Source organism: Salvelinus alpinus, chromosome 21, assembly GCF_045679555.1.
Source record: "Salvelinus alpinus chromosome 21, SLU_Salpinus.1, whole genome shotgun sequence".
Lineage (NCBI taxonomy): Eukaryota > Metazoa > Chordata > Actinopteri > Salmoniformes > Salmonidae > Salvelinus > Salvelinus alpinus.
The window spans coordinates 2,695,867-2,718,894 of record NC_092106.1 but is presented as its reverse complement, the minus strand read 5'-3'; the positions used below and the strand labels follow the sequence as shown (position 1 = coordinate 2,718,894).

The window sequence follows — 23,028 nt, the reverse complement described above, 5'->3', positions numbered from 1 at the left end:
ACTTTTTCTTGCCACTGTTGGTGTTCCTTTTGTCCAAGTGGGAAAGCGCAGTGTGGAGTATAATAGCAATTGCATCATCTGTGGATCTGTTGGGGCGGTATGCAAATTGGAGCAGGTCTAGGGTTTCTGGGATAATGGTGTTGATGTGAGCCATGACCAGCCTTTTAAAGTTCTTCATGGCTACAGACGTGAGTGCTACGGGTCGGTAGTCATTTAGGCAGGTTTCCTTGGTGTTCTTAGGCACAGCCATGACACTAAAAGTAAATAGACACAAATTGAGATTTAAAAAAAATCTTCTTTATTTCAAATTTGTTCTCATACAGACCTTAAGGCATCTGTACAAAGCACAGTTCCCATAGGTGTGTAAAAACCTCTTCCCTTAGATGTCGGACAGGTAGGTTGAATTATAAGCAGATATATTTTTGTGCATTTTTTCATCCTTAAACGTATTCTCTTATACAATAATCTTAAATTACAGCTATTCGTTATTTCTTAGTTTGATTTCTTACAGCGTTCAGACACAGTGAGCTAAAGACAGAAACAGTGTTTATAGCCATCAAGTATGTACATACAGAAACAACACGTCACACACAGCAGACTGCACAGCACTACGGGACACCACATCAACTCAATGCTCCAAATACAGCTATATACAGGTCCATACTATGGCACGATGTCGCTACATCACCACTGACTTTAATGGAGGTGAGAGGTTTGTGTGTGTGTGTTTGAGGGATGGGATTCAAACGGTTCGTTTATTGTATTTCCCTTTTCATGGTGTGATGAAGGGCCAAGCGGGGGGCAGGCAGGTGGAGGAGTCAGTGACATATGATAGGGGATGGGGATTTAAAAAAGAATATAAGGAGCACACCACCATGCTACCATAGCTTCCCCTGATCCACCCCTGCAGTAGCCAAGGGGGCAGGGCCTGGTCCTGGCCGGATGGAGGGGGGAAGTGGATTGAGGAGGACGGTTCAGTGGAGGTGGGTGAGGGCATTGATTACACACAAAGGCGGCATTGTGCAGCTCTAGTGGTTTTCCTGAACCACTACTCGACCACTTTGACCCTGAATGTGACGCGCCCCAGGAACTTGTCGCGGTCGTCACTATTCCGCAGGTCGGAGCCCTCGATCTTACACTCCATGGTCAGCTCGTTGTTGTAGTCTTCCTTGGTCAGCAGAAGCTTGACCGCGACCAGGGGCTGAACGTAGGTTGACTGGCAAACACACAGGGAGAGATGGAGGGAGACCGCTGTTAATTCATATATGCACAGACGTGCGCACATCCATACACATAACAGTGATTGTCATGACAATACACTGACAATCAATTTGCACTCAGTGCCTCAGGTGAATATAGTCCACCCACATACTGTACATTTCCCAGGATTCTCATCTCCCCAGACTGCCTTGACATCAGTAACATTTACTACTTGTAATTACAATTAAATTATTCTGCATTCAATCTCATTAACAGTTTCCTTCACAATATAAATATGTAGCGTCATGTACTTACATGCAAATTCTTCCCGTAATAAGGGAAGTACATCTTATCGAACCGCCCCTCGGATGGGAAGTACTGCATCTGCAGGGGGCTTTCTCTCTGTGGGTGGAAGTGGATAAGGAGGAAGAGGTGGAAGGAGGGGGTGAGGAAGAGGAAGAGGTGTGAGATCACAGAACTACACATATGAATGCACTGGGAACGTACGACGCTGCCTCCACCGACTCTCAGAACAACAATCTGACTAACTCTGTACACAATCACATAAAAACAATCCTGGAGTCTACAAACACATACTGGAGTCTGTAAACCACCACATACTCTCACAGTACACAATGTAGTTACCACGCATGCACACGCACGCACACACAATATAGTTACCACCCACTCACACATACCAGTACACGCACACGCACACACACACAATCTGCCACCAGATGGTTCTCTATGGTTATCAGAATGGTTTACGGTGGAGAGGAGAAATTCAAATGAATTCAGAGAGAAAGAGAGGAGGACAGATGGAGGGGAGTTAAAAGAGCCAGTCTCTATTTTTGCTGGGCAGAATACAGCATCAGTGTTTCTCTGTAGATCTTCAAACATTTGCCATCGGGTCACAAAGGTCAGAGTTCAGAGCCAGAAGAAAACCATGGAAACACCGTTAGTGGGAGCCATTGGCAGCGGAGCAGAGTTCTAAAATCAACGGAAGGAACCTTTTCAGGTTCCAATGCATTACCATACAGATACATATGCCAACTGCAGTTATATACAGTCAGTGACACTAATTACCAAAAAGATCAACACTTTAATATTGACTATTCCTCTGTCTATATTGTCTTTGGGGTGATTAGTTATAGGGGTTAGATTAGAAAGCCATGAATGCTGTTTAAAGCAGCAGAGGACAAAGCGCCACATCACAGAGGTGGACAGAAGCAGCGCAGAAAGGTAATGGAGAAAGGCTAGGGCTAGGACCATGGGGAAACATAGGGGGGCTAGGACCCGATTTCTTACCCACCAGTGTACTGCTGGCCCTACAGGCAGCGTGGAGAGAAATCAAATATAGACACTTGTGTGAAAACACAGACAGAAACAGACGTGTGCATTCCTACATAAAGCACACACACAAATACAAAACAAAAGACACGTTAGGGAGTACAAAACCTGTCTCAAAGTCCTAGCACACAAAAACACAACCTGGAGCACACACACACACACACAATTCATTGTTACACCCAAAATAAAAACTGTTTGTTTGCTTTACCTTAGCTGTGCAGTTAATGTAGGGGTCCCCGCGCGGTTTCAGTCCAATGATCTACAGGAGTGAGAAGAGTATCATAAAGACTATTATAGCAACCTTTAGTGAGTTCAACATTTCGTTCTGGTGTTTCTTACACATTCCTCAAGCTTATTTACATGTAAACATGATCAAGACACACCAGATTTCAGAATAGTCTCAAAAATGGAAGCACTGATTTGAGTTAAAAGATGTTGAGAAGTAGCTCAGTTAGTGACGCAAGGAAATGATTTGGTTTGAGCTGGCCGTATAAGGACCAGTCAGTAGATCGAGCACATGTGTGCTGCCTGCTTACTGAAAGGCCAAGGACTTGTACTTTCATAAACATAGCTGCCTCAGAGATGCCTAAGAATCTTCTTAATTGCCCCTGATAGGATTCATTAAGTTAGATTGAATACCAATCAGGAAACACACGCCAATCAATGCACTCTGACCTCTATCCCTGCAAACAGAGACGCTGACACAGAATGCCCTGTCGGCACAGAGGATATTCCAAATAGTGATTAAGAAACAAGTGCAGTATCAAGGACAGAATAAGCATTTTTCAATATGAATTTGAACAAACTCTACTTCTGCACGAAGACAGAGAGAGAGGGAAACACTGAAAAGCTGTAGTTCAAAGGCAATGGATCTAAGATACGGAGGTACTCGTGTAGGGGAGGTAGTTCAGTGAACCACGCTTGTGTGAGAAGTGACCTTGCCTGAGACCTGATGACTTGTGATAGCTCCCAGAGCTAATGGCTTAGGCTTTAAGCTCCAGTCTTTAGGCTTTACTTCAGTGGGCTAACGCTGTCTATTTCATTTTGAGAAGAGTCCGACCAACGATCCCCAAATCGGGGCACTCACCCTGTTCATCTTGACGAGGACGCAGGGTTTGCCCTCGGCGTAGCCAAAGGTGGTGTCAGACAGGCCGGAGCACTGCCGGAGCAGACTGCGCTTGAACTGGCACACCTTCTTCTCCTCCTGATCATCCTGCTCATAGTACTCTCCCACCATACACAGCTCGTTCTTCTCCTGCACAGTGTCGTTGTATTCTGAGGGGTCCCAACATAGGGCACAGACTCAAGTTCCACTGTATGACAGCCTGCTATTTACCTGGTACAGACAGTGTTCACCTAAATATTACATGTCAAAATTATAGCTAATAATTATGTCACAGTAATGTATTCGTTACTTGTTTGTTTCTTTGGGATACATATTACATAATCAGTTAGACAGTTTTGTGTTGCATGTAAAAAGTAGTTAGTATGCTTTCACATATTCCAGTGCCACTGCCAAGGATTACAGTGCCCTTTCAAGTCAGGTAGAATACTCTCCTTAGTAATGTACTGTATACAAAAGTGTCATCAACTGCAACTACTGAAACTCATTTCCTTAACCGATAAAACTGTATTTGTGCATAGATGTCAGATGTACACATTCTTCAGAAAACTAAAAATGGGACTGAAAGAGGGGATCTATCACTCACGCTGAAGGAAGTTCTCCAGATGCTGGACATACTGGTCGTACTGCTTAGGGTCGGTGCGGTTGAAGACGATGTCCAAGGACCGGGGCCTGATCACCAAACCTGAGGACAGGTTAGGGGGAAACATGTCACGTCAACTGTCTGCGCCTACTAATGTTATGGAGATGGTCCAGGCAACCTCGCTCACGTAACGGGAATCCTTGCCTGAGACTAGAGCTGTTACAGTGACCGTATTACCGCCACACCGGTGGTCACGAGTCAATGACAGCAGTCAAATTCCACGTGACCGCTTAGTCACGGTAATTAGGCTTCTTCAAGCTCTGATTCTGCTGATGGTCATTAGTTAGCCTACCAAACTTGCTAACTGCCTGATACTCAGCACTCTGACATAAATGCAAATCTAATCAAAAATCTAATCAAATACTTCATGAGAGCTCATGAGCTCATGTCCACAACATTTCTAGAGGCTATGCCATTGCGTGAGAAAACAGAGTGATGGCCTCTATTAAAAAGAGGAGGATCCCATCGTATTTCTACTATATTTATTTCTCAACTTTCCTAATATTAAGCACAATGCTTCTCTTTACAACAGGAGTATAGCCTACCTGGCTGGCATGAAAATAAACCACGGGAAAAACGTTTAAGTGCATAGATTATTTATTTTCTCCCCTTGCCCCAGTTTTGAGACAGGTGCATGATAATGGTCCTACACCTGCATTGCTTGCTGTTTGGAGTTTTAGGCTGGGTTTCTGTACAGCACTTTGAGATATCAGCTGATGTAAGAAGGGCTATATAAATACATTTGATTTGACTTGATGACTTTCTAAATCAAAACTACTTTAACCCATATATTATTTAGTACATCTAAAGTCAAGATTAAATCAAGAATAGTCTGATGGGTGACAATATTACCCTATCACTTGTGAATGATATATTATCACTTGTGAATGATGCCCAGCTTTTGGCAGTAAGGCAAGAAACAGAGTATGCCTTTTTTTGCAACTTTTTCAAACCTCATTTAGCCTAGCTCATATGTTTTGATAAGGTTTGTATCACAACTAAGTGGCCAAATATCCTCTGAAAATTAAGCACATTATGCCACTTTACAATGGGTGTAAAGCCTAACTGGCATACATTTTATAATAAAACCATTACATGCATAAATCACATTTGCGGTCACTTTTGAGAATGGTGTTTTCATGCTAATTGATTGCATTTTGGAACATTTGCACATATATGCTATGGGTGTAAGATGGCACAGTGATGCCATCTGTTGGTAAATGTTCATTACTGCAACTCATGTATTTATACCGGGTGCTTGAGATACCCGTGTGTGTTGTGATGTACAGAACAAGGCTGGTTACTCGCATGAATGTCTCTGTCTCGTCATTTAACATTCAAACAATATAGCCTACTGCCATGTGCACATTGCTGCACTTGTAATGTGAAGAAATAGCCTAATAGTTTATATCAACATTATAAGTTAAACGTTCTGATCTGTTGCGTCAGCCTCATTGCTTCAAAAAGTTTGTTTGATGCTAGTGGTTGTATTAATTTGGGATCTATCACATCCCACAACTGTCACAGACTATGTTTGGAATATTTATTTCTCGCACAGACTTGAATAGTTCAACTTTTGTACTATGGGGGATAGTACATTGACATAAGCTAGTGTTTTTGGTGTCGTTAGGCCTACTCATCATGTTGGCTGATGAAAAGTATATGTGGACAGTTCTTCCAATATCTTCAATATGCGTCGCGGAATTGGATAAGGATGCGCGCAGTTGCCTCCCCGGTGTCTGTCTTCCCTTGTAGCCTGTGATCACGTGACGGGCATTGGCTAATAAGAATTTAGCTATCTGAGAGAGCCATGTGAGTGAGTGCTTCGGAGCACACAGCTGGGAGAAGGAAATTATAATTATTATATTCAGCTCAAGGGCACAATGGCCACTGGCTGCTAAAGGCATGGATTTTTTAGGGGGCATTAAGGCGACACAAAAGGGATGCTGCCGGGAAATTCAAGGCATTATCAAGTGCTTGTCAAATTGTGAATGAGAGACTGATGAAGTGTGTGGAGCCTGCGCAAAAAACAAAGCAGAGCTCATGCCTTTCATGCAACTTTTTTCAAATCATCATTAGAGTCACATTATGCAGCCTTAAAATGTCTTCAAAATTTAAACATATAGCCCAACAATTGTATCACAACTAAAGTTACAAAAATAAGGAGGACCTGTTTCTTTGTTAACTGCTCAACACAGAATAGCTGCATGTGCGCACTCCCTCAAATAGTTTGGAGAAAATATCCTTTATATTTTATTCATGTTCAATTCTATTTTTCATACTATAAAATAATGCCACGGAATTCTAAGAAAATCTTGTATGCTAAATGAACTAGTGTAGCCCACAGCCATATTGCATAGCCAGATCAGGGCCTAACATAAGGACAACTCAGAGTATGGTATTCTGTTCTTCTAAATTAGACTACATTTTCTTCATGTCATGTTTCTTTAGACCTGTCTAAAATAAATCATGGATTTATTGTGATGGTGTAGGCTTTATTACATGGATTTATTAGACTTTTTAAAATGTAGATGTTCCAAAAATGTGTGGAAGCTAAATGTGCTAAATGTGTTTATGTTAATTAACGGTCAATTACCGTGAGACGGGCAGTTATTTGCTTGACAATCACCGGCTGACAACATTTAATGAACAGCCACAGCCCTAGCTGTGACCTGAAGATTTGTGTTAGCTCCCTGAGCTAAGGCCTGGGCTTTAGCTCATCAGACTAACTAATTTCTGGTGGCATGCAAATGACCCCAGTTTAAATCCAGGCAGTCACACTAATAATACTAGTATTGTATTCAAAATCTTATACTACAATAAGCCACATGTATTGCTTATGCTGCCTGACAGCCAGATATTGTAATACTGTATCTATTGTTCAAATGGGTTGCGGAGAGAGTTGATAAAAATAAATAAAATACTTTAATAGCTAACACAAGTTTTCACAACAGCCAATGTTATTAACACTCGCCAGATGAAACCCTGCTGGCAAAGAGGGCCGACCGTCAAAACAGAGGCTGCGTCCCAAATGGCACCCTATAAGCCTTTGTCAAAAGTACTGCACTATGTAGGATATAGGGTGCCATTTGGGACTCAGGCAAGCCAACTCAAGGCTGAGGAAGCCTTATTATCAGGAAGCTATGATGGAATTTCACTCGTAGCTCATTCAGATGAGTACGTCTTAGTTGTGACCTCAAGGCGTCAACACCCAGGACCCCATTAGAAAGTGTGTGGTGTGATAGACGACACAATGGAAGGACTAAAAAAAGAGGGGACAATGGGAGAGGACACAGAGTGAGAGAAGATGACAGGGGACTGTGGGTGGAATAAATTGTCACTTCTGTGTGTGTAAGAGAGAGAGAAGCTTGCTATACTATACCTGCATTCCACACATTTTTTGCCAAACCCCAAAAAGCAGCTAGTCAGAAGGTTTGCATTTTAGCGGCAACTCCACACCGCCTTAGAAACTTGACACAAAGCACATTTTAAAAGAGCAGAAAGAGTCAAAAGATATTTGAGAAGGCTGACTGCGGATGGCGGAAGGCAAAAAAATGCGCAGTATTGCTCAATTGGTAGAGCATGGTGCTTGCAACGCCAATATCGTGGGTTCGATTCCTGCTGGGGCCACCCTTACAAAAATGCATGACTGTAAGTCTCTTTGGAGGAAGTGTCTGCTAAATCGCATATATTATTATTATTATATACAGTATTAGGACATAGGCCTAGAGGAAGGGAGTTAGTTTTTATGATGGCGTCTGTCAGGGCGGTGGAGATGGAGAGAGGCTGTGGGGACAGAACAGATGGGTGCTGTCCTGGTGGACCAGCGGGAGGATGCATGCAGAGCCTGGGAGACAGACTCTCTCACTCCTACAGACACATACACACAGACACACACCTCCGCTCCATAATTCACAGGATTACATTTCTAACTCTTCTATTTTTTTTGTTACACTGACACAGTATTAATTAACGGGTTTTTGAGACTCGGCCGGTGGTTTTTCATGTCTAAAATTACAATATCGGTCAGTCAGTGTTTGACTGATCTGTTTATTCCCTGAGTGCTTGCGTGTTTTGGCAGTGGCAGCCAGCTCCTCTGTCACGCCAGTAAGGCCTTCAGTGGTACATGGCAGCAGAGTCTGAGACATTGTGCAAGCCAGGCCAGGCGCTAGCAGAGACAGCTCTGACGTTAGTGAGTGAGCTCACCAGCCAACTGGCAGGCTCCCATTCTGCAGGAGCCTCGTCTATGCTTCAACAGCGGTCCAGACGCCGCAAGAAAAGAAACAACGCTGTCCGTGAGAGATAATGACATATTTGAGAGAGAGTGGACATATTTGTATTGTATGTGTGTGTGTGTGTGTGTGTGTGTGTGTGTGTGTGTGTGTGTGTGTGTGTGTGTGTGTGTGTGTGTGTGTGTGTGTGTGTGAGTTTGTGTGTGTGTGTGTGTGTGAGTTTGTGAGGGAGAGAAAGAGAGTGAAAGAGCGAGAAAGAAAGAATAAGTGAATGGGTGAATTTCAATTTGAGCACTGTTCTGTTTAGGTTGAGTGTCTGTTTCGCTGCAGTGTAATAAGTCACCTGGACTGGCCACTCGGTCGCGGTATGTAGGAATGTTGTCGTCTAGTGTCTGCAGCATGACCCACATGGTGAGCGTGAACATCCCCGCCAGGAAGCCATAGAAGACCAGGTAGAAAAGCAATATCAGGGCTGAGGAGAGAGAGAGAGAGGGAGGGAGAGAGAGAGAGAGAGAGAGTAATTATTCTCTGTTAATCACACAATCTTGGCTCAACAGATCAAAAGCATTCCTCCCATCAGTGTAAGTCACATGACTTGATTCTTTGTCCCCATAATTAGGCATCCACCATACTTCCTGGAGAGTGCTGGAGAGGACAATGTGAAAGAAAATATCAGGGCCAGCACAGGACGGAGAGCGGGCGAGATAGAGAGAGCTTGACAACTGTGACTGACCCCAAATTAAGAAATCCTTGACTATGTACAGTGAGCATAGCCTTGATATTGAGAGAGGCCGCCATAGCCCACTGCCCATAAAATGAGGTGGAAACTGAGCTACACTTCCTAATCTCCTGCCAAATATATGACCACATTACAGACACATATTTCCCACAGATCACACAGACCCACAAATCATTTGAAAACAAATCAAACATTCATAAACTCCCATATCTTATAGGTGAAATGTGTGGCCCATTGCCATGAGAAAAGGGCAACCAGTGGAGCACAAACACCATTGTAAATAAAAACATATATATTTATCTGTTTATTTATTTTCCCTTTCATATTTCAACTATTTGCACATTGTTACAACACTGCACATAGCCAATAATAAAACATTTGTAATGTATACATTATTTTAAAACTTAACACAGAGTGTAATGTTTACTGATTTCTTATTTCCCTTGTTTATTGTATATTCCATTTGCTTTGGCAATGTAAACAGATGTAAAGCCCTTTGCATTTAATTGAAGAGAGAGAGGGGGAGAGACATCAGCTCAGGACATTTGTGGCATCGTGACAGTGACAGAAAAGACGGTTGCCTTTAACGAATAAACTCCAGCACACAGGAATGCTCCACAATCCACAATTCAAACCAGTCAACATAGTTGTTTAAAGATCCATTACATTTATTCTCGAGCAGACATACAAGAACACGTGTCGTTTTTTTCTGATTTTGACCATGACAGTCAGAGGAGCCCGTGCAGATCTGGGAGCAGACTGGGCTATATTGATATATTGATGACAGGACGATGATATTACATTTTCGTCTGCTCTTATCCAGAGTTAGTGCATTCGTCTTAGGTGGGACAACCACATATCACAGGCATAGTAAGTACACTTTTCCTCAATAAAGTAGCTAAAAAAACGTCGACAGTTGAGAGGCGACTCCGGGATGCTGGCCTTCTAGGCAGAGTTGCAAAGAAAAAGCCATATCTCAGACTGGCCAATAAAAATAAAATATTAAAGATGGGCAAAAGAACACAGACACTGGATAGAGGAACTCTGCCTAGAAGGCCAGCATCCCGGACTCGCTTCTTCACTGTTGACGTTGAGACTGGTGTTTTGCGGGTACTATTTAACGAAGCTGCCAGTTGAGGACTTGTGAGGCGTCTGTTTCTCAAACTAGACACTCTAATGTACTTGTCCTCTTACTCGGTTGTGCACCGGGGCCTCCCACTCCTCTTTCTATTCTGGTTAGAGACAGTTTGCGCTGTTCTGTGAAGGGAGTAGTACACAGCATTGTACCAGATCTTCAGTTTCTTGGCAATTTCTCGCATGGAATAGCCTTCTTTTCTCAGAACAAGAACAGACTGACAAATTAAGCCTGTAATTGAAACCACAAATGCTCATTCTCCAGATACTCAACTAGTCCAAAGAAGGCCAGTTGTATTACTTCTTTAAATCAGGACAACAGTTTTCAGCTGTGCTAACATAATTGCAAAAGGGTTTTCTAACGATCAATTTTCAAATGATAAACTTGGATTAGCTAACACAACGTGCCATTGGAACACAGGAGTGATGGTTGCTGATAATGGGTCTCTATGTAGATATTCCATTTCCAGCTACAATAGTCATTTACAACATTAACAAGGTCTACACTGTATTTCTGATCAATTTGATGTTATTTTAATGGACAAAAAATTGATTTTCTTTCAAGAACAAGGACATGTCTAAGTGACCCCAAACTTTTGAACAGTAGTGTATGTTTCAGGTGCTTTCAGAAGATGGGCAGGGACTCTGCTGTCCTAGCTTCAGGGGGATATCCCTGGTGTCTAATGGACGAAGAATAGAGAGCTTAGAGATACAGTATATATATAAACACTGCAATCGGAAAGTATTCAGACCCCTTGACTTTTTCCACATTGTGTTACATTAAAGCCTTATTCTAAAATGGATTAAAGAAAATGTTTTCCTCATCAATCTACACACAATACCCCATAATGACAAAGTGAAAAAGTTTTTTCTGTGCAAATGTATTAAAAATAAAACACAAAAATACCTTATTTACATAAGTATTCACACCCTTTGCTATGAGACTCGAAATTGAGCTCAGGTGCATCCTGTTTCCATTGATCAGTCCACCTGTGGTAAATTCAATTGATTGGACATGATTTGGAAAGGTACACACTTGTCTATACGTGAACGACCAGCTCGATTCGGTGTTATGTAGCAAAATTTGAAATTGCGTTTTTTACATTGGATAAAAGTAGAGACTCAAAGCTAGAAAATTGTATATCATACACTACAGTTGAGGAACAATGGAAAAAGTAATTCTGCTTTGAAAGTTGATAAACCTCACTTTTGAGAAAATTAGCAAAAAAATTGTTTTTGCTTTATCATTATGGGGTATTGTGTGTAGATTGATGGGGGGACAACAATTTAATCAATTTTAAAATAAGGCTGTAACGTAACAAAATGTGGAAAAAGTAAAGGGGTCTGAATATTTTCCAAATGCACGGTATACCATATATCTATGGTAGAGTCACTATTACACCACAATGCATGGTATCTCTACAGACACACTGAAGCTCAGGGAAGAGCCCATTGTCAGCTATTACACAACAATAGTTACAAACAGAGAAAGAGAGGGGAATACAAAGAAAAAGGATATACAAAATGAAAGAGAAACAGGTGAAAATAGGGGGGTGGGAAAGGCACAAAATGGTCGAATGAGCTACAGAGAGATCTTCATACGGATGTGTGAGGATACAGTTCTACACAGGACAGAGAGAGACGTAGCCCAGATAGACTACAAACAAATGTAAATACATACAAAGAGATATCGTATTAAGAGAAGACAGGATGATGATGGGAAAACAAGATATGGATGGATCGAGATGGTGTGCGAGAGAAAAAGATAGAGAGAGCTTCAGCTTAATTATAGATGCATTGCTTCTTTCCTGAAGTCTCTGAGGTAAGCTGTGCGTTTATAAATAGGATGTGGGGGAGGACAGATAAGTGATGGCACAGCACTGGCCTGAGGAAGAGAGGAGCTGGGTAGGGAGCGTCAGATGGATCAGAGCCACACACACACACACACACACACACACACACACACATGAATATGGAGATACTCACACACATATGAATAAACTCATGCATACGCACACACATATGGATATGTATAGACACACACACACACACACACACAAATATGGACGCACACACACATGCATGCATTATCACATCCATCATATAACACAGTGTTAGTGCAAGACACACACACACAGCTTTAGATGGCTGGGTCATGTAAAATTAATGTAGAATCCAATCTGATTAAAACAGATAGAACTCTCTTTTTTTAATGTCATAACAAAACGCCAGAAATCCATTGGACCACTTTTGATGCTTAAACTGGAATTGGGATTGACACTCCAACACATCCTCATGGAACACTGTCGTTATGTAGCCAGTCACCCCCCCCCGAAATTATTTATTTCAGCTTTTATTTCATTCATCACATTCCCAGTGGGTCAGAAGTTTACATACACTAAATTAGTATTTGTTAGCGTTGCCTTTAAATTTTTTAACTTGGGTCAAATGTTGTTTCGGGTAGCCTTCCACAAGCTTCCCACAATAAGTTCGGTGAATTTTGGCCCATTCCTCCTGACAGAGCTGGTGTAACTGAGTCAGGTTTGTAGGCATCCTTGCTCGCACACGCTTTTTCAGTTCTGCCCACAAATTTTATATAGGATTGAGGTCAGGGCTTTGTGATGGCCACTCCAATACCTTGACTTCTTGTTCTTATGCCATTTTGCCACAACTTTGGAAGTATGCTTGGGGCCATTGTCCATTTGGAAGACCCAAGCTTTAACTTCCTGACTGATGTCTTGAGATGTTGCTTCAATATATCCACATAACTTTCCTACCTCATTATGCCATCTATTTTGTGAAGTGCACAAGTCCCTCCTGCAGTAAAGCACCCCCACAACATGATGCTGCCACCACCGTGCTTCACGGTTGGGGTGGTGTTCTTTGGCTTGCAAGCCTCCTCCTTTTTCCTCCAAACATAACGATGGTCATTATGGCCAAACAGTTCAGACCAGAGGACATTTCTTCACATTTTGTTACGGTACAGCATTATTCTAAAATTGATTAAATTGTTTCCCCCCTCATCAATCTACACACAATACCCCACAATGACAAAGCAAAACTTTTTTTTTTTTTGCAAATGTATAAAAAAATAAAAAATGAAATATTACATTTACATAACTATTCAGACCCTTTACTCAGTACTTTGTTGAAGCACCTTTGGCAGTGATTACAGCCTTGAGTCTTCTTGGGTATGACGCTACAAGCTTGGCACACCTGTATTTGGGGAGTTTCTCCTATTCTTCTCTGCAGATCCTCTCAAGCACTGTCAGGTTTGATGGGAAGTGTTGCTGCACAGCTATTTTCAGGTCTCTCTAGAGATGCTTGATCGTTCAGGGGTTCTGGCTATGCCACTCAAGGACATTCAGAGAGTTGTCTCCCGAAGCCACTCCTGCGTTGTCTTGGCTGCGTCCTTAGGGTCATTGTCCTGTTGGAAGGTGAACTTTGGCCCAGTCTGAGGTCCTGAGCGCTCTGGAGCAGGTTTTCATCAAGGATCTCTGTGTACTTTGCTCTGTTAATCTTTCCCTCGATCCTGACTAGAAAATCTTGTTTCTCATGGTTTGAGAGTCTTTTGGTGCCTTTTGGCAAACTCCAAGCAGGCTGTCATGTGCCTTTTACTGAGGAGTGGCTTCCTTCTGGCCACTCTACCATGGTGGAATGATGTAGAGATGGTTGTTCTTCTGGAAGGTTTTCCCATCTCCACAGATGAACTCTGGAGCTGCCAGAATGACCATTGAGTTCTTGGTCACCTCCCCTACCAAGGCCCTTCTCTCCTGATTGCTCAGTTTGGCCGGGCGGCCAGCTCTAGGAAGAGTCTTGGTGGTTCCAAACATCTTCCATTTAAGAATGATGGCGGCTACTGTGTTCTTGGGGACCTTCAATGCTGCAAACATTTTTTGGTACCTTCGACCTCATGCCTTGGTTTTTGCTCTGACATGCACTGTCAACCTTATATAGAGAGGTGTGTGCCTTTCTAAATCATGTCCAATCAATTGAATTTACCACAGGTGGACTCCAATCGAGTTGTAGAATCATCTCTTCGAGTCTCATAGCAAAGAGTCTGAATACTTATGTAAATAAGGTATTTCCGTCATTTTTTTGCTAACATTTCTAAAAACCTGTTTTCGCTTTGTCATTATGGGGTATTGTGTGTAGATTGATGAGGATTTTATTTTATTTTATCCAGTTTAGAATAAGGCTGTGACTTAACAAAATGTGGAAAATGTCAAGGGGTCTGTATACTTTATGAATGCACTGTATATATATACACTGCTCAAAAAAATAAAGGGAACACTTAAACAACACAATGTAACTCCAAGTCAATCACACTTCTGTGAAATCAAACTGTCCACTTAGGAAGCAACACTGATTGACAATAAATTTCACATGCTGTTGTGCAAATGGAATAGACAACAGGTGGAAATTAGGCAATTAGCAAGACACCCCCAATAAAGGAGAGGTTCCGCAGGTGTGACTCCAAATCCAGACCTCCATAGGTTGATAAATTTGATTTCCATTGATAATTTTTGTCTGATTTTGTTGTCAGCACATTCAACTATGTAAAGAAAAAAGTATTTAATAAGAATATTTCATTCATTCAGATCTAGGATGTGTTATTTTAGTGTTCCCTTTATTTTTTTGAGCAGTGTATATAAGGAATAGGGTCCCTTTTCGGACGCAGCTCTGCTCTCTGGGCTGCTGTTGACTAGCGTCGGCTCTGCAGTTGTTCAAGCATCGATCATGGGCTCGGATCAATCAACCATCAGTCTGCAGTGGAATGGATGGAGGAGGCAAGGATCAGAGGGCGAAGGGAGGTTCATATTCATTAGGGGTTCTGATGGCGGTGCCTCCATTCTCTTCTTACCTGAACCGTTATCTAACCAAATCACTAGTATGCCTAAATCTAACCTTACCCACTTTCTAGCTTTCCTCATGGGAGTATGTTGCTCTCATGGTTAGGGCCAGGATTGTTTTGTGACCAGCTGTGTTTGCAATTGCCTCATTTTGTAAAGTGTTGAGACTACACTTAAAATCAACTTGATTAGATTTTTTCCCAGTCAGGCCATGCGATCGGGAAAAACACCCATGCCCTACTCACGGTCCTTTAAAGAAAAGAAGCTCCTGCGCACTGCGATTGCAAGGTATCCCTTTTAGCTACTCGAATTCCAACAGTTCTGTCCACAACTCTGACCCGCACACTCACTGCCATCCATATTAATTGACCACTGCAACGGCAGCACTTCTGTCTCCTCCACTCCTTCTGGTCAGTACTCCCACTAGCCTTATCGAATCCTACCCGCATACTGCACAGTTCATTCCCTGTGTCTGAATAATGTGTCCTTTCGCCCTAAGACTGTATTGTGCACACATTGGATTGGTGTAATCATAGGATAGACAGAGTTTCCAACACATTTCTTATACCAGATCCGTTCTTTTTAAGGGAAGTGAACAAGTGCACACTTTGGGAGAAAGGACACCCTGGATTAAATTAAGGTAAAACAAAACTTCCCTTCATCTAATACCATGACCTCAAAGTATGCTCTCCACCTATTCCCTCGGTCCCTGTCTCAAAGTTGTCCCACTCCTCTCCACTAGACTCACACTTATTCACCTTGCAGCAAACTGCACCACTCTCAATCAACTTCCTCCGCTCTCAGTCTCTCCTCCTCACCCCCCTACTCTCTCACACATAATCCTGCTCCCCTCACCCTGACAGCCTCTCCTCACCTCCCAACTCTCTTACACAGTCTCCTTTGTTCCGACTCCCCATTAACACCATATGACTTTGGGAGCACTACTGCACTCATTCATTAATCACTGCCTTCTACGGTTGAATGGCGGGAACCCGATTACCGAGATTTACCGCCCAAAACCACACCCTTTTCCCGGGATAAATAAGTGCGAGAAACGTAAAATTATATTTAGGAACAGCACTGCGTGAAATCCAAATGTTAAATGAAATGTTATGTCTAAATCAGGCTTCTCTACGGCCTCTGCATGCTGAATCATCGCTCACGGTGGAGACAGACAGCCCATCTGTCAGACAGCCCACCTATTGCATGTATCAGAGATACTAGGCTAAAAAACCCTGACCCCCGTATAATTCTAAAGAGAAACTATAAACACTTCTCAGAGCAAGCCTTTATCCATGACCTTTATTATTCAGAGCTTTTATCCGTAAACTGCATCGTGGACCCAGTTTTAGCGTTCTCTTTCTTTTCGTCAATTTTTACCTTCATGGCTGATAAACACGCCCCGTTAAAGCGACAGGGAAAAAAAAAAATCAAACTAATCCTTGGTTCTCCTGTGATTTGAAAATCATTTTTCTGCAAAAGAATCAAGCATGGGCCTTGGCGAGGAAAACTGGTGAAACAGCTGATTGACTGCTTTTTAGGCAATTGAGAAATAAATGGACCGGAGGAATAAAAAAGGCAAAATCTAGGTATTTTCTTGATGCTATGACAGAGTCTGCTGGTGATCCCGTTAAATTCTGGAAAACTGTCAACTCACTTAAACGAGGAAACTCCTTGACTTCCCTGTCGAAGCAAATTACATCGGAATCTGGGATCATCAGTGACCGAACTGAAATTTGTGATGTTTTTAATAAGCATTTTAGTTCTGCTGGTTTTCTTTTTGAAATAAAAAATGGCCAACATGATCCTGACCGGTCTATTGTTTCAGTCCCTCGGCCTTCAGCTGATGTGGAAAACAGTAAGCCGGTTTTTAATTTCCAAAAAGTCACAGAAGATGAGGTCTTATCTGCACTATCTGCTATAGATTCTAAGAAATCATTAGGCGCTGACAATCTGGATCCATATTTACTCAAGTGTGCGGCACCTATTATTGCTAGTGCAGTGACGCATATCTTTAATCAAACATTTGTTGTAGGAAAGATTCCTACATCTTGGAAAACAGCTTTTTGTTTTACCACTCCTCAAGGGAGGTGATGGTTTGGAATTGGATAATTATCGGCCCATCTCTAAGCTCTCCTGTTTGGCAAAAATTCTAGTCATTGGTGAATAGGCAACTACAATCTTTTTTAACTGTTAACAATACTCTTTCTAGTAATAAATCTGTCTTTAGACCTAAACACAGTACTATTACGGCCACTGTACGTGTTGTAAATGATATTACTAATGCCCTAGATAATAGAAAGTACTGTGCGACCTTGTTCATAGATTTATCTAAAGCTTTTGACACTGTAGACCATGCGATACTTTTGGGTAAGCTGTTGTCAATAGAACTGGGATTGGATGCCTGTTGTTGGTTTCATAACTATCTAAAGGATAGAAGTCAGGCTGTTAGAGTCGACGGCATCCAGTCAGAGCCATTGGAGTTGGTTAAAGGGGTCCCACAAGGTTCTATACTTGGTCCATTACTGTTCACTCTCTACATAAACAATATCGGTGATGAGATAGGAAAGTGTCAAATTAATTTATATGCTGATGACACTGTCATGTACTCTATCGCTTCAACGGCTGACCAAGCATTATCACTATTGGAGACAGATTTTAAGATATAATAAATAAATGCAAAGAAAACACATTTTATGATTTTTAATAGGTTCAAAAAGTTGGTTGAAAATACACTTGCACTTACGAGCTTAGATGGTTCTCAAATTAATCAGGTCTCTGCATATAAATACTTAGGGATATGGTTGGATGATAAACTGTCTTTTAAAATGCATATTGACGAACTTTGTAAACGGCTAAAAATCAAGCTAGGCTTCCTCTATAGAAACAGGACATGTTTGTCCTCTACAAATAGAAGACAAATTGTGCAAGCTACTTTTATGTCTGTTATAGATTATGGGGATATTATTTACATGCATGCTACGGCATCAACACTTAAATCGCTGGATGCTACTTATCATTGCGCACTTAGGTTTATTACGGGTGCTAGCTACAGAACTCACCACTGTGTTTTATATCAAAATGTGGGTTGGACTTCGCTGTCCATGAGACGAGAACAACATGCTCTCGTGTTTGTCTATAAAGCACTTCTGAATAAGCTACCTTCTTATTTATCATCACACATCAATATTAGAATTAGAATTCCTGAAACCAGGTCTCAAGCATGGATTACACTTGAGGCCCATGCGATTTCCACAGAGTTCGGTATGGCTGCCTTTTCCTGTTACGCTCCTTGTCTATCGAATAGCCTGCAGACTAAACTTAAACTTGAGGCTCTTTTCCCCCTTGCTCAATTTAAATATTTATTGGAGCATTTTTATTTTTGTATTGCTTGTAATTGTTTCGGGTAATGCAAGTTCTTGTGCTGTTATTAGAATAACCTATGTGTAAATGTAATCTGTTGCTGTATTCTTTTTGTGTTATCTGTGGTCGTTTTGTTTGTCTTGTTTAGTTTTTTTAATCATTGTACCTAAACTGTATGTGTAAACATGTACACGCAGGGCCCAGCTGTAAAAGAGACCTTGGTCTCAGTCTGTGTTCCTTGTTGAAATAAAGGTATAATCTCAGTATAGAGCTCAGTTCACCATGCATGTAGACCTATCATCTTATCATGGCCTATATTTGCTGCAGCATAGCCTATGCTACAGTAATATAAAGACAGAACGCGCGTTTAATTTACCCACTACATCTGGCTTTTTCGTTGCTTTTATTCAGTGCACGTGCCGAGCACTCTCTCACAGTGTTTTCTCTCTCCCCATCAACTCCATTAAAATTGCATCCAAAATAGATAATCCTGTTCTAGATTGATAAATAGCCCAATATCTAGATGTCCTAGCCTATTTCTTTCAGGTAATTAATTAAATTCAGTATTAGGCTTATATTTAGCTAATTAATATGGGTTATGCATAATAAGCTTCTAACTTATAGCCTCTGTCTCTTGTGCAATACGCAAGCACCTGTGTTCCGCTGGCCTCTCCTTAAAAAACGCTCCTTAGCTCTTGGAGTCCCATGCAGAAAAACTAGACTAGAATAGCTTGACGGACATCTTTTTTGAAATATTTTTTTTTACATTTCTTATACCAATAGACTATTTGAAGAGGGTTGCAAGCTCTTTTCCGCTGAATGTTGAATACAGCAGCCAATAGAACTCACAGGTAGATTGAAACGAAAGCAAACGTGCGACGGAGGAAGGCTATAGCAGTTATTTATTCAGGCCCATAACCATTCAATCTTTATGAAGAGAAGTGAAAGCCTTCTGTATCCAATTCTAGTCCTATATTATTCAAGGATGTCATTAGGATGAAGATGGGGACAATGGAACTTTTTTCATTTACCTGTTGAAAGCAAGAAAGTAATAAAACAACAATAGAGAGAGAAAGAGGAGCTAGGTTAATAACATTAGGGGAAATATTATTAAAAGGTACTGTATATACAGTATGCATCAGCCTACTAATTATACCAATAGGCCCCATTATATTTTCAAATTAAAATTGCTAGCCTATACTTGTAGGCCGCATGTGCTGCACCAGAATCACATGTTCTCTTCTGGTTTATAATGGTTTGATAGATGTGCCTAATTCCAGTCCATATAATACAATACACTAATACAGTTCACACTCAATACGATTAACCTACTGGAGCTAGTTCCATTTATTTACCCAAGAGAGCATATAGCTAGATACCTCTATGGGCTTTTATGTTTTTCTGTTGTGCGGAATGTGCAAGTTGCCTATATCATATATATTGGATAATGGCACAATCATTTGGGCTTTTTGGGGCTTGGACTCATTAAATGTCATTATTAATGTAGGGCTCATAAAATGCATTTAATAGATGGCTCATCAGGCTCAGGTAGCATCAGGTTTGAATGTTTATGCTGTTCAATGTCCTAATCAAATCTAGACATATTTCTATGCTTTATAATGCTTTTGAATGACACCGGTTTTGGCAGGAAATAACGGGTTACCTGGGAGAAAAGTGATTTATTCTCGGGATGGAACAATTGTAAAATACAGGGAAAATATTCAATTCTACTGCCATCCTTAGGCCACATTACTTCAGACAGACTTTTTGTATTTGTTTTGTCAAAGCAGATAGAGCCTTTTACATTGATGGACCACAGAGATGTCAGATGGGCTGTCTGTAATTTGTCTGACATTTCATACATGTCAAAAGTTTAAATGAGTGCATTTTTGATGTCTTTAATGAATCTTTGTCCAGGCCGTGAGCTTTAGAAAAGATGAGTGGAAGGGTCTGGACCCAATGGGTCACGTTTTTTACTTGGTCGCCTGTAACTGAACCTTGTCAACCACATACCTTTGTGTGGCTGCGACCCTCTTCAGTGGTGGGTCATGGGGGGTTATTAATACCCAAAGGAGAGGGTCAGAGGGGCTGGGGACTAGGGTTATGGTGGGTGTCCCAGGGAAAGTGAAGACTAGGGTTGGGGTGTGTGTGTGTGTGTCAGGAGGAGTGAGGATCAGGTGTGTGTGTGGACTAGGAGTGAGTTGTGTGAATGTGTCCCAGAGGAGGTGGGGACCAGGGGTGTGGAGGTGTACATTACAGAGCCCAAGGAATGCCAAGAACACGTGGTGGGCAAATCAGACAGCTCTTTGGGAAAGTGTTTTAACTTCTGTAAAGTGACACGCATGAGTGAATGGTCTCACCACAGGCCTTGGTGCTGTCCTTACTTTTTCCCATGCATCCATGTCAACATACACACGCACATAGAGGAACACAAATATGCAATTACTCACACACCAAGTCTCTCACACACCAGCCCGGTTCATGCATCATAGGTCATTTATTTCCATGTTCATACCAGGCCCGTGACTCAAACCAGCCCTTGCCCTTTAACCTTAAAACCTAATCCAGTCCAAGACAGTGTCACAAGCTCAATCTCCCTGCCTGTCCCAATACACTGCGATCAGAGCCGGCTGCAGACAATCAGCTAGGGGGAAATCAGATTTTCAGATTTTTATTCTATATTTATAATTAAATTAAATATATGCAACGAATTTCCAAGAACAGGTTCCTGTGCCAATGCACAACACTCAACCAATAAGCAACGCATACCGGTTGCCGATTTGAGCGCTTATCATCACGGTTTGCGTTTTCATCACAACAATCAAGTATGTCAATCTCGACAAAAGAGAAAATACATCCCTCCATACTTAGCATCGAAGGCTTGGTTTGACAATCTCCGAATGTCATGAAACTTTTTTGCTGTTTTGTAACAGACGTCTATTTCCATTAATCGAACGGCCGTTGCGCAGTTTGGATGCTGGAATTATATCGGAGTGGATGAACGTGCGCAGGTAGCCTACAGGAGACGTTTGAAGTAGCCCAATCAGATTAAAACACTGTGACTAGTTGTGTTTATGCCACACAATAAATACATTTAAAAAAAGTTAAATGACAAATATTTAGGAGCACAGGATGACCTCGGAGAATGATGATGGGCAACAGACAGTGCCATCAGCATCAGAAGTAAAAATACAGCCAGACTCTCATGCTACTATGCCTTTCTTTAATCTTTTGAGAGTAGACCCACAACTGATCCAAATGGAATTAAAACGTTCAAATAACAGGGTTTTTGTCCCATTATTCAAATATACGTTTTCACTGCAGTTTACAGCCTAGAGTAGAACTGTACTGAATTGAAAACAATAATACAATTACTCATTGGATCGTGGTGTTATAGGCTAGTCTACGTAGAATAATTGTATTGTCCCTAAACAAGATCAATAGGGTAGCTTTTTGAGCTGTGTGTCTTCACTGTTCTTTCGTGTGCAATGATGCACTTGGCCTCTCCACTGCCTATCAGCTATTCCTCTATATTGTGGATTATTTTTGAAAATTGGCGCATTTGAATAACTGTCCACGTGTAGTTTGTCAGCCAACAAGCAAATGATATCAAAAATTTCTATATCACGTGTCAAACTGATTCCAGGGAGGGCCGAATGTCTGTGGGTGTTCGCTCCACCCTTGTACTTGATTAATGAATTAAGGTCACCAATTAGTAAGGAACTCCCCTCACCTGGTTGTCTAGGTCTTAATTGAAAGTAAAAACCATAAACCCACACACACTCGGCCCTCCGTGGAATGAGTTTGACACCCCTGGTCTATATCAATATACTATTCCCCATGGTAGAAACATGGTCCTATTCTATTCTATTGCCATTAGGTGCAAGAAAGATAGTCTATTCCAAACAGACTCTGGGACAGTTGTGAGACGATAGATCCCAAATTCATACTGTAACGACCCTGGGTTTATAGGCGCGGAAATCAACTCTGCCGCTGTCGATAGCGCGCCGGACCTCGGGCTAGAAGGTCGAGGGTTCGAGACCTGCTCACTGCTGTTTCATTACAATACATTCAGTAGCCATAAACTACGTACAAAAAAGTGGTGTGCGATGTGCTCAAGTCTGCCCACCGTTATTTGCACTTTAAATGGTAAATGGGAAGTGCACTTCAATTACCAGTTGAGAAATAAAAATAGCTATTTTTAATTGAGGATATCAAAAAAGTTAACACGTGATTTAATTTAGATTTGTTGCGAAATGGTTCGGTTTATAAAATCACGTTTCACGCCAACGGCAAGGTATAGCAGCAGCTCTTGCTCTGTCTGACAGATTTTCTGGTTAAACTAGGCTCGTATCTGTATGCTGTGCATGTGTGATAAAATAAGAATCATA

At 41.5% G+C, this 23,028-nt stretch overlaps 1 protein-coding gene across 2 annotated transcripts in view; it reads right to left on the bottom strand.

Annotated features, from left to right (window-relative positions):
• Nucleotides 1-275: 275 nt before the first annotated feature.
• atp1b3b (ATPase Na+/K+ transporting subunit beta 3b) overlaps nucleotides 276-23,028 on the bottom strand; it is a 31,624-nt gene continuing 8,871 nt past the window's right edge. The window contains exons 2-8 of one of the 2 annotated variants that reach the window (XM_071356505.1): nucleotides 8,892-9,020; nucleotides 4,260-4,358; nucleotides 3,638-3,825; nucleotides 2,759-2,809; nucleotides 2,513-2,528; nucleotides 1,516-1,602; nucleotides 276-1,216 (exon numbers count right to left, since the gene is read on the bottom strand). In XM_071356505.1, coding sequence (XP_071212606.1) covers nucleotides 1,550-1,602; nucleotides 2,513-2,528; nucleotides 2,759-2,809; nucleotides 3,638-3,825; nucleotides 4,260-4,358; nucleotides 8,892-9,020 — 536 coding nt within the window. In that variant the 3' untranslated portion in view covers nucleotides 276-1,216; nucleotides 1,516-1,549. The remainder of the gene's footprint in view (nucleotides 1,217-1,515; nucleotides 1,603-2,512; nucleotides 2,529-2,758; nucleotides 2,810-3,637; nucleotides 3,826-4,259; nucleotides 4,359-8,891; nucleotides 9,021-23,028) is intronic. The other variant, XM_071356504.1, reaches the window with a different exon arrangement.